This window comes from Clupea harengus, chromosome 23 (genome assembly GCF_900700415.2).
Source record: "Clupea harengus chromosome 23, Ch_v2.0.2, whole genome shotgun sequence".
NCBI classification, from domain to species: Eukaryota; Metazoa; Chordata; class Actinopteri; order Clupeiformes; family Clupeidae; genus Clupea; species Clupea harengus.
Window position 1 is genome coordinate 4,427,698 of NC_045174.1, and position 14,818 is coordinate 4,442,515.

A 14,818-nucleotide genomic window follows, 5' to 3' on the forward strand; every position below is an offset into this window, starting at 1 on the left:
GGAGAGGTTTGTTGAGCTGATTGAATTAGTTTCATGTTGAAACGTGTGACACATAAATTTAACAAGATGATACAGCTTTCAAAAGACAATTGATTTTTTCTGACGTTGCCAGAGACCTCAAGTTGTCTTTGGAAGCTGGACAGCCCATACTGTCCTCTCTGTCACTCTCGGACGGGGACACACTCGTTTCTTCTTACTTTTCTTTTTCTTTTCTGAACACAAGACCGCCAGCATCACACATAGGGCTTCAGTAGCCAACCAAGACACAACAAGAATTTATGGCACTAGTCTGACATGGTGGCCATTGTGAAAGACAAAAACACTTTGTAACAGAGACTAGATATGAGTATACAGTATACAGTATGACTCCTCATAACGTGAGTGAGAAAGGGCTTCTGAATATACCAGCAATTGGTGACCAGAATCACCAGGAAGTAACATGGCTTAAGTCAATAGATGACAATTAATTGCTTGCTTTATTACTATAGTAATAGATAATGTTGCATTTTATGCAAAATCTTCTCGCTGGAGTTATTTACTTAACTTTAGGTTATTTGGATCTTTTGAATTACCTAATAAATTCAGTATTTATTTCTAGCTTTTTCTAGCATTTTTCAGCTACCTATATAGTTCTTAGTTGTGAAACGTGTGTGCGTGTGTGCGTGTGTGCGTGTGTGCGTGTGTGTGTGTGTGTGTGTGTGTGTGTGTGTGTGTGTGTGTGTGTGTATCTGTGGAGTCTATGTGTGTGTGTCATTATGTGAGTGGAATATGAGGCTTGGCCTCTCTAAGCCTCCAACATTCAGGCCATCCTTAAAATGATGTTGGTCTGCCGTAACTCGACCAACTCAATCAAATTGGGCACGACATAATTTTTTGATCTGCCGACTTGCCGACTGTAACTTTCTGTTGCAACCAAGTAAAACATTTTAAAGTAATGTGTTACTTGTGTGCTGCCCTGAAGCGTCTGGGTGGGGCTAGCGCTTATTGATTAAACAGGATGTGAGTGGAAGACAACAACTCGTGACATTATTAAAACCAGCAAGAGTATTTTTACCAGACGTTATGTAAATACAGCAAAAGGGATTATAGTTTACAGAGTTAACATGTGGAGGTTACTGTCACTGAATGAACCCATGCAAAAGGTCAGCTGAAACATAGGCTTTAATTCATCAACAGTGGTGTTGGCATCTTTTATCACATAATTCTGCCGAACAATGATTTTGTTGTGCTTGGAATTGACGTTATTAGGAAAAAGATCAGGAGTTTCATGGAAGTGTAGTTTCATCAGTATATGATTATATCCATTTTGTTTCTCCCAGGTGGACACGTGATTAGGACATCAAATAATGATATGATATGACAGTTCTGACAGGTTGTTTGATAGAATATTAAAAGCTAAGTACAGAGAGCACACAGTTCCATGTGTTTTTAAGTTTTGAGTGTGAAGTTATTATAAAAATATGGCAGAAAAATGCAGAAGAGAGTGACAGAGGTATACACAATGTCCTGTTGTTAGTGCTCTATGTTCTGAACTATGAAATGTTCTTCACACCTAATCCAGAAATCCACCTTCAATTATTTTATTTATTGAGTATTATATATTTATATATATGTATGTATAAAAGTGTCAAATGATGGAAGTAAACCAGCAAACCAACATATTTTGAAGGATGGCCTCAGAAACAGTGTCATGCGTTCAGGCGGCCATTACACACAAACACACTCTACCTACATGCTGTTGCTGGGGATTAGTCATTAAAGAGATTTACCTTCCTATACGCCTTCACCCACAGTCACACACACACACACACACACACACACACACACACACACACACACACACACACACTTCTGGGTGGGACTGGGTCACCCCTGCTGATCCCTAAATCTGATTAACTCGCCGCCATTCAGAGACAAGCTCCAACATACACTTACACACACTCACACGCATACGCTCCCATATGCGGCTGACATACGGTGGGGCAGACATCGGGGGCGCACGTTGCTTTTGTCCCAGTTAAGGACGGCCCCTGTTCAGCAGGGCAGCAGAGTAATACAGTTTTAATTGGACTATTTGGGTTGGGTTGAGTTGAGTGGAGTGGAGAGTAGTTTTTGCGGCTGTTTAACGAGAATAAAGTGTACAGTCATCTGCTCTGCCTACCCAGAGGAAAGAAAGAGAGCACCAGGATGCGTTCCCTGTGCGCGCCAGCCTTTCACGTGGGCCATGGGTAAGAAACATGGGATGATAACCCAGTGTCAGGAATGATTGTGTGTGTGGGGGGGGGGGGGGGGGGGGGGGGGGTTAACCATCTGAATGTTGTTCCATAAGTTTGTGTGTGTATATATGTGTGAGCGAGGAAGGGTTATCTGTGAATGTTTTTCTCTGAAACTTTTTTTTACTGATAAGTGTATTACTTTTCTGATGTGAGCTCATAATGTCCTTGAAATTTCCGTTCAATCTTGGTGCGTGTGTGTGTGTGTGTGTGTGTGTGCGTGTGTGTGTGTGTGTGTGTGTGTGTGTGTGTGTGTGTGTGTGTGTGTGTGTGTGTGTTTGCGTGCGTGTGTGTGTCTACGCTGACTCAGGGGTCTCAATTCACCTATGGCTAAGCCCCGCCCCCCTTAGTTACTGTTGCTAACTCGGACAAGTTATCAGAGCTGACTAGAGTTTACAATGGCAGATATCAGTGTCAAAACGATATCCCAAGAGGCTCTAGACAACTTTTGGAGACAAAAGAACCTGATTTCGTCTAGAAGCCTTCAAACGGGACTTCATTATGAATTGTTGAATTGTTCATTATGAAAATTTAAAACTAGATATGGTATAACAAGCTTAAATTTGAGGCGAAAATGTACAGATCACTATGCAAAGGGGAGAAGCCTCATCTCACGGTCATCACGATTGCAGATAAATACATCCAATACCAGCATTGTTCATGCACCGCAGGGAAAGATTACATTAATTTACCTTCAGTTAATTTAACTAATCTGGAGAGGCACTGAGATGTAGACCTACGTTTATTATAACTAGCATTAACCTGCCCCTGACAGACAGGACAGTGTCCTAACTGTCTAGCTAGCTATCGTAACCGGCATGCGTGTGTTATCGGCAAATGTTCACGTTGTCATGTTAATTCATTATTAAACTTATGTATACTTGTGCATATCGATTGTTTAATAGAATGGCTGATTTTTAACAAACTGTCCGATAACTGACATAGTTACGCTAGCGCAGCTAGTGAATAGCTAACGTTAACGTTAGCTAGTTTTAGCCAGAGATAACTTGCCTAAGCCTAGTATAACATCAGTGGTGAAAGTAAGCCGGTACTGTCAATGACAATAATGTGAATAATGAGTATGCCTATGCATGTAGGCTTAGTTGATTGCTTTAGCAGAGGAAAATTCCAACCTAACAAGAGTATGGCAGATAGCTAATGAACGTGGTTGGCTGTGTGGTCTGCCACACAACTTAATCCACCGGAGACATTTTGGCCCTGCCTTGTTTTAGTTTGGGAAATGGGATAAAATATACCCCATTGCCTATCCTCTCATGATACCTCGTATAAGTGTTGTATCTACCCCATGCACATCGTTTGACCATTTTTGTTCAACTTACATTACAACAAACCCCATAAAACAAGTGAAGAATCACGGTTTCTAATGCTACTCTATGGAGTTGTAAACTCAAGATGTCCGAGTGCAGTTGTTACTAAACTGCCATTGGCTCGTCTGCGTTCGAGGGGCGGGGCTTAGCCATAGGTCAATTGTCCTTGGAGTTTGTCAGGAAGCTGTGTCAGGTGATTAGCCAATCAGATGACAGGAATCTGTGGAACAAGTGTTTCCTAGACAACACAAATGAGACAGCTGTGTAGTACAGTCTGTTCATATTGTACTTGAGTGAGTGAGTGAGTGAGTGAGTGAGTGAGTGAGTGAGGGAGGGAGGGAGAGAGAGTGGCTGGTCAGAAATATCAGCGTACTGTCCCACTTTTCAGATCATTGCCATGGAAACAGTAGTGGCCCGGTTACGATAGTGTTGGACTGTGTGAGTGTCTGTGAGTGTGTGTGTGTGTGTGTGTGTGAGACATTCTGGAAGTGTCCTTATCTGCTAAACAGCACATGTTTGCTGGTTGCCAGGGAGACGGTGGGATTAAGGTGAATTAGCAGACTATCATCCAGACTGGATATAATCTGAAACTCAAAACACACACACACACACACCACAGAACAGGCACATAGAAAGACAGACTACAATATACTCCCACTACGTAACAGTAGCAGTTGAAAAAAGCAGTCCAGACTAGAGCAGGTCTATAAAATCCGACATTAATGTCCAGGGTTGACAGAGGTGAAGTAAATACAGGTAGTAAACAAGCTATAAACAGCGGTGCGGGACTATGAATAGCACAACAAGAATAGCTCTGTAAATAATGTTGTATTGACATGGCAGCTCAGGGTGTAAATAGAGAGCTTGGATTAGGTGAGCATGCTTACATAGGCTCATGCACATAGGAGGTTAGGAGTGGTGTGTGTGTTTAGTATCAGGTAGGGGCCGTGCTGTGGGGGACTATAGTGAGAAAAGTGCATCTGATTAGGTGGCTGCTGCTGAATCCCCGTAGGGTCACCGGTGCACACACACAGACACACACACACACACACACACACACACACACACACACACACACACACACACACACACTCTGAGTTAAGCTCTGACTCCCTTCAAGATTTGGGAAGGAGATTTGAATGAAGTATTCCTGGATTCTTAGACGTTAATGTTTCCTTAAATGGCTTGATAAGATCTATTTAAATCCTGCATCCTTCAGATTATGGTCAATCATGGCCATGTCTAAGGGCTGATCTCACCTATTTACGGTCTGTGTTTTATATCAGCTGCCTCTGAAGAGACACTTTATAACCGTCCCATCTGAACACTGCACCGTGTGATCTCTGTGTGATGTCTTGCCATAGCTGGAGTTTTACTGGCTCCTCACCCTCAGGTTATGCACTTTGGAAATGTCTCTACTGTGCACATTTCAGTCTTAATCAGCGAAATCTCCCATCAGCTGGTCAGGTGTCTGTGCCAGCTCTGTGTGTGTGTGTGTGTGTGTGTGTGTGTGTGTGTGTGTGTGTGTGTGCCGCATCAGCACTTCCAGGAGACTAATACAGTGTTATCTCTGTGCGTCACATGACGAGGAAGTCTCTGGGTATCAGGAGAAAACATGTCGTCCTCAGGAGTGTGTGTGTGTGTGTGTGTGTGTGTGTGTGTGTGTGTGTGTGTGTGTGCGCGCCATAACCTCCTGAAGTTAGATTACAGACTGTTATGCCAGTGCCAGTCATGTGTCCAGTATTATGCCCTCGCCTCAGCTGGCCAGGTGCATATGGCTGTATGAACTCGCGGTGAATGTATCTTACCAAACAGACTTTAGGGTCAGTGTTATCTGCTGTCAGATGGAGAGTCATTGTGGGAGTGTATTTTTGTGGTTGTCTTTTGAATGGCTTTTGCATGATGATCCCATTTGAAAGACTCCTATCAGAACACAGAACACACCTTCTTATTATGGTCATTCCAAGGAGTTCCAAAGTTCGAAACTGTTTGTCCTTGAATTCTATGACATCACTGTTACCATAACAAACGCTAAGAACGTTCACAGTGATGTCATTGATTGTGTGCTTTTTACTAGCGCATGGCGGCTGGACAAGAGCATGTTTTATTTTGATGGGATTTAACAAAACAATCAGCTAATCTTGTTTTATCTTTATCAATGTAGCGCAGTTTGCAGTGTTTAGTGTAGGAACAGTAAACAACCACAATGTATGTGCATGTAATCAGACCGTCTAAATACTTTGAGGCATACTTTATAAGTATAATCATAGTTTTGGGCTTTTGGAATTATCATTATTATGATTAATAATTGATTGTTTTTCATTTCAATTTGTACTTGAAATTGATACTTTATGTTGTTTCTTGTTTTTTTTGTTTTGTTTGTTTTATAGTGTAATGTTTTTTTTTTTTACCATAACCAATTTGTCAACGTGTGCTCCTCCTCTACTTCAGGTTCTCTCTGGGGGCAGATCTGCATGGCCACGCCCTGTCAGCCGTGATTGGCGGGGAGGAGGAGCACTTTGAGGACTTTGGGGAGAGCAACACCTCCGACCTGCTGTTGGCCAATCACGAGGAGGGGAGACCGGGGCCTGAGGGGGCGGGAGACCCTGAGCCACACCTTCACCCTGGAAGCCCCAACCGCTGCCCTCAAGTCCTGTCACCCAGGTACCTAGATTATACCACACACACACACACACACACACACACACACCATATCTTTTTGGAAGAACACAGATGGCTAGACAGGTGTGGTGAACCTACAGAGAGTCCCCACACCTGTACCTGCCATGCAGACACCCTCCAGCTCAGGGGTTGGTAGCAAATTGTGTGAATATAAGATTGGTTGCTTACATTTAATGGATTACGGCTACGTGTGTGTGCGTGCGTGCGTGCGTGCGTGCGTGCGTGCGAGCGTGCGAGCGAGCGAGAGACAACACAATCCCAACAACCCTGCATTTATCTTTTCACTGTCTGTGCTTTGCCACATGAGCTGGTTTATATGTATTCTGTCTCTGTTCAACCCCATTTAACACACACACACACACACACACACACACACACACATTTGTGTTTTGTTCAGTATTTCTGTGCTTCACGCTGTGTTAAAGGGAGATGGAGAGATCTGCTGTGTCAGGTTTTTATTTCCCTGGCGGGCACACCCTCCCTCCCCTCTCTTTCACACACACACACACACACACACACACACACACACACACACACACACACACACACACACACAATACATCAACCCAAACACATACTAAATGAGTTATGTAATAGATTGTCCCTAGTGCCTGAAGTCAGTGCCAAGTACTGTGAATTTATAAAGACCCAAGAGTTGAAATAAGGAGAAAGTCCATCCTTGTATAGCGTAAAGTGTGTGCGCGTTATCAGGTCTTCACTCGGCACTCTGTTCCTCAAACTATACCTTACACCTTTTGAACTCTCACCTTTAACCTTTAACCTTTCTCCCAACACCTGCAACTCCTGCATGCCTGACAGAATCATTTATCCCTCTCTCTCTCTCACTGTGTGATGATTACCGACGCACCTTAAAATGTCTTCCCTGTCTTTCTTTCCCCCCTTTGGTTTCACTGCCTCCCTCCTCCTTCTCCTTCTCCTCCACTCTGCTTCCTCTTCCTTTTCTCTTTCTGTCACTCCTTCCCTCACTCCCCTCCTCCTGCATCTCCTCCTCCTCCCCCTCTCCCCCTGCCCTGTGCTGGGCGTGTGGTGTGTGCTGGGCTGGCCTCAGCGGTGGCGACATGCCGGCGAGCCTTCAGGCTCTGCTGCAGTCGGAGGCGCTGGACTTCTTCTGCAGCCACTGCCACAAGCAGATCAGCAGGCTGGAGGACCTCTCCACCCGCCTGCACTTGCTCGAGATGAATAGGTAACACACACGCAAGCCGGGCGGTGTGTGTGTGTGTGTGTGTTGGGTTGTATTGTGTTGTGCAGTGCTTTGGTGTGGTGTGGTGAGGTAGTGTGTTGGTGTGTAGACGGTGCTGACACACGTCGGTCCCCGCCTCAGAAGTGCTAAATATGAATCTGCACTGGATTGGAGCATGTCAGTGCCTCTGTCTATGTGTGTGTGTGTGTGTGTGTGTGTGTGTGTGTGTGTGTGTGTGTGTGTGTGTGTGTGTGTGTGTGTGTGTGTGTGTGTGTGTGTGGCATACTGTTCCAGTGGAGTGCCAGACTGAAGCACATACTGTATGATCCACTCTTAAACGGAGGATTCGTCATCTTGTCTCCATAGCAGAACCATCAAACCCTTTTACAGACAAAAGGTTCTGGTGTGTCTGAAACTGTCCAAATTGACATTTTCCTGAGGTCTGTTCAAAGAGCCCGCTCCTCATTTCTGAAGGGTTCCTTGCTCTAAAGGCACCAAAGCCTTCCATAAGTGTTCTATGTAGAACCACTCATCATGGGGTTCATTTATGGGGAGGATGGTAAGCACAGACTTGTAATATTTCTTTCTGTACGTTTATGAGGGAGGAGAGAGTGAGATGAACAGAAGGACATTAAGATGATCTACAGAGTGGCAGAACACACACTCACACACACATAAGGCCATTTATTAGTCATCATCTCTGCCCAACCGTTAGTCTCACACACCAACTGCCACCAGCGTGCCAGTTGGGCTCTATGCCACACTCCCACATCGGCCCCCATCGAGAACTCTTTGAGGCCTGAAGTGCATTGTGGGTGGTTTTACCATCTGAGCCAAACCATTAGAAATGTCCAGGTCTGGATTATTGACAAATGGTATATCAGTAAAACAGCCAATGACAATAATTTGAGAGTGATTTTTTTTAAAGTAGTGTCCTAATTTCATAAATAACGAAAAATGTGTAGGTTTTACAAGTGGCTCTGAAACACCATTAAAATAACCTGCCAAACAGCAGGGTTCTGCTGTGTGTCTGATGTAGAGGGTTTAGTGTGCTTATTGTGCTTATTGTGTGTGTGTGTGTGTGTGTGTGTGTGTGTGTGTGTGTGTGTGTGTGTGTGTGTGTGTGTGTGTGTGTGGAATGCTTTCTGCTTAGCTGAGATTCTGTGTTGGGGCAGGGAGCAGAGGACACGTCTCGGCCTCTCTCTCTTTCCTGTCCCCTCTTCCTCCCATCACTCTTCCTGACTTCTCTTGTTTTTGTCTCGTCAGCTCCGGCAAGAGGCTGTCCAGCAAAAAAGCAGCGAGGTGAGACATTTCACTCTTGGCACTGAAACATGGAAAAGGAAATGTGTAGTATTTGTTGAGGAGATGTTTTCTTCCTGTGCTTTTGTGTGTGTATGGTGTGTGTGGGAAGGTGTGTGTGTTAATGTACCCTCTCTCTCTCTCTCTCTCTCTCTCTCTCTCTCTCTCTCTCTCGACAGGCTACTCCAGAACAGTGCTCTGGGTCTAGAGGGTATGGGAGACCTGGGCCATGGCATACTGGACCTCTCAGACACAGACATCACTGACAAGGTACCATCAACACCCCTCTACTCTACAAGCACAGAAGATTGTAAAAGAATAATGTTAATTGTATATACATCTGTAGTTTATACTATACTATACTAAAGTTTTCATAATTGATAGTGATGGGAAAAAGTCTAGGGATTAACTGTAAATTGTAGGCAAATGTCAAACATGTACCTTGAGCGCTTCTTCACCATATACTACCTTGTACTCACATCTGAGCTTGGCTGGAAACAATCGATCTCATACTTAGACCAAAACCTAACTCATTTGTCTAAATTCGTCAATATGGTATGGTTGAGACACCTCAAAAATCTTTGTGTTTGGCTGTGTATGTGCCTCATTTGTATCTATGTTCCTGTGTGTATATGTGCCTCATTTGAATCTATGTTCCTGTGTGTGTGTGTGTGTGTGTGTGTGTGTGTGTCAGGTGCTGCTGTTGGAGCGGCGTGTGTGTGAGTTGGAGCAGGACTCTGCTCTGAGCGAGGAGCAGCATTGCCGTCTGCGGCAGGAGAACCTGACACTGGTGCACCGGGCCAATGCTCTGGAGGAGCAGCTCAAGGAGCAGGAGGTGCGCTCCGACGAAACGCTGCACATGCACACACGCAAGCACCGCGATGCCCTGGCCAAGCTGCAGCGCGACAGGGACCTGGAGATCGAGAACCTCCAGGCCAGGTGAGCACACTGTGTGTGGGTGGTTATTGTCAGGGCTTTGAGCCTTAAAACCTGGTGTTTGTGAGTGTGTGTGTCTGTGTGTGTGAGAAAGAGAGAGAGGGAGATGATATTGATTATCTTTGGGTACAAGGCCTTGAGCAACAGGATTGTAGACTTTCTGACCTGTTGTATAGTGTGTAGTTTAGCTCTATACTGCCACTCTGTGGTGAACAAAGAGATTGCAGCTTGTGCCAACTTTCGTCTGTTTGTCTGTGACGTACGCCATCTCAGTTATGCCCCTGTATCTGTGGGTGTGTTATTTGTCAGTGCCTGTTCTTTGACTGTTACAGATTGAATCAGCTGGATGAGGAGAACAGTGAACTGAGGTCGTGTGTTCCCTGTCTAAAAGCAAACATTGAGCGACTGGAAGAGGTAAGAGACACAAACTTCCTCCTCTTTCTTACTGTGATGCCCACGCTTGACTCTGTTTTTCCTCAAATGCAGTCGTGAAGCAGATGTTTGCGTTTTCTTCATAGTGTGATTGTAACCAGTAGGGTGACAAGGTACAAAGGTCATGAGGTGAATACTCTTTAACTACCAAAAGGGCAGTCAGGCATAACTACTTGTTTTAGCTTCATGGTTTTGATGTTATCATTCTCTTGATTTTGGCGATGTTAGAATGTATTTGTTGGAAAGTTTTAAGATTTTGGCCAAATATCTCCTGCTTCCATCATCAACCCTTCCCTCCCTCTTCTGTTCTCTCCCTCTCTCTCATTCTCTCTTTCTCTCTCTGTCTCTCTCTCTCTCTCTCTCTCTCTCTCTCTCTCTCTCTCATTCTCTCAGGAGAAGCGTAAGCTGCAGGATGAGGTGGAGGACATGACCGAGCGGCTGAATGAAGAGATGGACTCTCGCAGGAAAATGGCGGACAAACTAAGCCACGAGCGCCATAACAACCAGAAGGAGAAGGAGTCGATGCAGGAGGTGAGGGGTGAAAGGTCACGGGCAGATCTAAACCACAGGGGGCTGAGGTTGCTTTAAAGGAACTGTGTATGACATGGATTTGAATCATCCTTGTGAGAACTGCCTCTTTATCTGATAAGGGTGTGTGTCATATGTGCCCGACATAGGATGTTCTGTCACTACTTGTACCTGATAAGTGTTTATCATATCTATGAACAGTTTCTGTGTCTCAGATTGATTGTTAGGGGGGGTGTAACATTGATTAATGTATGTGTTCAGATTGTGTATGTATATGACGGTGTGGTCATCTGTGTGTATCTCTCTGTATTTGAATGGTTGATCATTCTGTCTCTCCCTGTAGATGGTAAAAGAGTGTGTGTGTTTATTTGAGTGTTAACTCTCTCTCTCTCTCTCTGTCTGTCTGTGTGTGTGTGTGTGTAGCTGATTGAGGACTTGCGTAAGCAGCTGGAGCACCTGCAGCTCTTCAAGCTGGAGATGGAGGCTAAGAGAGGTCGCTCGCCTAGCGCCGGTCTCCAGGAGTACAACACACGCACGCGAGAGCACGAGCTGGAGCAGGAGATCCGCAGACTCAAACAGGTATACACACACACACACACACACACACACACACACACACACACACACACACACACACACACACACAGTTTAGGTAAATAACACACAGCATGGTGTGGGCGAAAGGCAAACAGGCTTTAGAATTGAGTGGAATGCATTCCTACTGTTCTAAAGTCAGTAGTTGAATCCAAATCTACCATCACTGCAAGCACAGGTTGGGTGATCCAGTATATGCGTTTGATTGGTCTGGAGATGTTGGTTAGTAGTAACGCTTCCCTACATGATGAATCTCTGTCCAGGATAACCGCGGTCTGAAGGAGCAGAATGATGAGCTGAACGGACAGATTATTAACCTGAGCATCCAGGGAGCCAAGAGCCTGGTAGCTGAGTCCTTCTCTGACTCACTTGCTGCTGAGATCAACTCGGTGTCTCGCGGCGAGGTGAGAACACACACAATGTGCACTCACACACATTTATATAAATATACTTGCTTGTTTCCCTTGTGTAGTACATGTTCAGTACGTAGCCCCCATTGAAATCATCTTTGTCTTTGTGTGCAGTTGATGGAGGCCATCCACAAGCAGAAGGAGATCAACTTCAGACTACAGGATTACATCGACCGCATCATCGTTGCTATCATGGAGTGCAACCCCTCTATCCTGGAAGTCAAGTAGACATCCTGGCAGCGCCCGTAGCAACGCCCCCCCCTGGAGACGCCTAGAGCATACTGGTTTCACTGGACGAGTACACACAGAGATTAAAACTATGGAGATGGATGAGCCTCAACATTATCGCCCATATTACTGAAGACGAGTGTTAACTGTCAAAGCCATCATGTGCGCTTGCGTGCGTGTGTCTGTGTGCATGTATGTGTGAGACTGAATGCTGGTTCCTGTGACGTCCCTTTTTTTTGGGATGAGGGGCCTTCGTTTCCTCTCTCTCACATTCTGTATGTCTGGGTGAGTGTGTCTTGTGATTGTGCCTTGCATGGAAGTGCAATACATCCATATTATTTTATTAATAGACCCCGTTCATCACTCTACTGGTGGCACTGGCTGATATTTAGATTTCCCGATATATCCCATATGAAGCCTTCAAGTAGTGTTGTGCGTGACCTTCAGAGGATCTGTCTGTCACACTCACACACAGTTGTCAGTGCTGAGAATACAAGTGTCTTTATCAGTCACACATATCCACGCACACCCTCTTTTCTGTTTGCAGTGTTAATGTTAATCCCAGTTAAATCAGTCACGCCGTTTCACCCACGTGAGGGACCCTGTAGGGGAGAGAGAGGTCCTGAGGGTTAAGGGTTGTGAGAATGCTTGTGTTTGTTTGGTTGGTTGTCTTTGAAGGGGATTCCGGATGATGACATAATCTTTCAAAACGGATCGCCTGTCATTATGTCATGTTCATGCACTGGTCTTCATGTTCTGATTTTTTTAAATATATATATATATTTATTTATTACAATGAAGCGGAATTCAAGTGATCAAACTAATGGCAAACCAACAGCACACCTAGCCAACCCACCGGGAGACTGCTTCAATGCTGTTGCATAGACAAAAGCAAAGGCTTGTGGGTAGTGTAGTTGCAATCCTGCGTAGTTCCGCTGAGTGAAAGGAAGTGAGGTCACTGACTGCACAGCTGTTGTATGTTCAAACTCCGCCTGAGAGAAAAAACAATGGTGCGCTAAAATGATGATGAAGAGACTTACACAGAGACAGCAGTCACTCTCTGTTTTCATTTCATTTCTCTTGCTTTGTTGGAGAAGATGGGAACAACAAGGACTCTTGAACTTTTCTCTGAAGATGTGTGTATATTTGGAAAATGAAGGAACGACACAACTCTGTGTCTAGAGGACTGTAGATGTACATAAACATGCACACACACACACACACGCATAGACAAATGTGTGTGTTTGTTTGGGAAGTGGTCAGGGAATCTGCTCTCAGCTCTGGAAAGCGCACATCCCAACCAAAAGGCTCTGCACGCTCAACCTGACATCCCACGTCCACCTGGCTCTCTCTGAAGCTGACTTCCAAAAGGCCTTGGTTAAAACTGACTTCTGCCTGTAAAAATGTATGTTTTCTAAATGCTGACTGTACTGTAGGTATTTTTTGTAGAAAAGTGAGGAGGAATGGAAAAAAAGTTATTATTATACATTTTTTTTTGTTCATTTTGTCTTCCTCTGGGATGACATTCCTGTGTGGCATGTTCTCTACAGAAAGCTGCACATGTGTCACATACTTGGTGATGACATATAACATGTAGATATTTATTCTTGGAACCATGTGGCTTGCCCAATCTAACCGCCAGTTTCAAAAGCCCTGGCTTTCCGTGCTCTGTTGCAGGCAGGCAGGAACAATGATGAGGGAATGGCGGCCAGATTTGTTCCTGTTTGGGAATGCTGTTGTTCAGAAGAAGTCTCCTACTGGGAGTGCTCTTGTCCTGACATCCTTTAGATCACTGGTAGAGTTTTGCACTTCTGCACTCATTGGGCCTACCCCCTTGCTCCTACCTAAATGGTTTAATCCTGAGCCCTTGATTGGTTGGGCTGTGGAGGATGAGTCCATTCTGGCCTCAGGTTAGGGGTCTTGCAGAGGACCACAGGGTTATACCTGATGCACTTTAATGGAGAAGAAGAAGAAAAAAAAAACAGGAATCTTCAACAAGTCTGTTTCCAACCAAAGAGTGTGTGCAAAAGGCTCAAAGCCTGGTTCCTCACTCAGCTTTCTTGCTCTGACTGGAGTGTGTGTGTTTGTGAGTGCCTCTTCCACCACCTGATGTTGAGTCATTCTGAGCGTCTACACTCTCACACACACTCCATATTCTGTTCAGTTATAAATATATTGTGTAAATATGCGAATAAATGAACTGTCATACTTTTGTGGACTCACACCTTCGCTTCCAAAGATGCAAGTAAAGAGCTCACTACTGGAGAAATCAACCTGCCACTCCATATACACAAACAAACAAAAAAATAAACAAACAACAAACAAACAGCTAAAAAGCAAATATAAAACACATAATCTCATTGTTATGAAGGACTGAATTGTAAAGTGAAGTTTATTACCATTGTGAAGGACACATGTATAAAGGCTAAGATCAGTATTGTAGATGTAACACTTATTGTTTGGGGAATTATAGATTTTCAAGTAAAATTCTGTAAAGATGATATCCGAAATAAAAATAGAGAGAAATAAATCACATTGAAATACATGATGCATTTTTATTTGTTGTTATTGTTATAGACCACTTTTACAGCATTGCGGTGTGTACAGCAGGATCGTTCACTTTCACGGCTGGCTGAACATGAGATGGAGTGTGTCCACTGTTCTTAAGATGTGTAAGATTGACAACATGAGACAGCCTTCAATTGTCTACATGAGCGCAACAGTTAAAAACAAATGCATAGCAAACACCTGAAACTAATTAATTAATATAAGTACAATCCACAGGAACTTAAACTCTAAACTGTCTCCTAAGAATTACACAATTACACATCACTGTCTACAAGACTTTTACAACTACACCGCGTTCCACATTATTATGCAAATTACACTTTGCTCAGATTTTCCTAA

General features: G+C 44.2%; 1 protein-coding gene across 6 annotated transcripts in view; it reads left to right on the forward strand.

Annotated features, from left to right (window-relative positions):
• rab11fip3 (RAB11 family interacting protein 3 (class II)) overlaps positions 1 to 14,456 on the forward strand; it is a 30,429-nt gene extending 15,973 nt beyond the window's left edge. For 4 of the 6 annotated variants that reach the window (XM_031561709.2, XM_031561710.2, XM_031561712.2 and 1 more), the window contains 10 exons: positions 6,053 to 6,265; positions 7,353 to 7,487; positions 8,751 to 8,786; positions 8,963 to 9,053; positions 9,478 to 9,722; positions 10,052 to 10,133; positions 10,545 to 10,682; positions 11,103 to 11,258; positions 11,537 to 11,677; positions 11,798 to 14,456. In XM_031561709.2, coding sequence (XP_031417569.1) covers positions 6,053 to 6,265; positions 7,353 to 7,487; positions 8,751 to 8,786; positions 8,963 to 9,053; positions 9,478 to 9,722; positions 10,052 to 10,133; positions 10,545 to 10,682; positions 11,103 to 11,258; positions 11,537 to 11,677; positions 11,798 to 11,911 — 1,351 coding nt within the window. In that variant the 3' untranslated portion in view covers positions 11,912 to 14,456. Of the gene's footprint in view, positions 1 to 1,866; positions 2,229 to 6,052; positions 6,266 to 7,352; positions 7,488 to 8,750; positions 8,787 to 8,962; positions 9,054 to 9,477; positions 9,723 to 10,051; positions 10,134 to 10,544; positions 10,683 to 11,102; positions 11,259 to 11,536; positions 11,678 to 11,797 lie in introns of those variants that run through there. The other 2 variants (XM_031561713.2, XM_012831056.3) reach the window with 2 other exon arrangements.
• Positions 14,457 to 14,818: the final 362 nt, after the last annotated feature.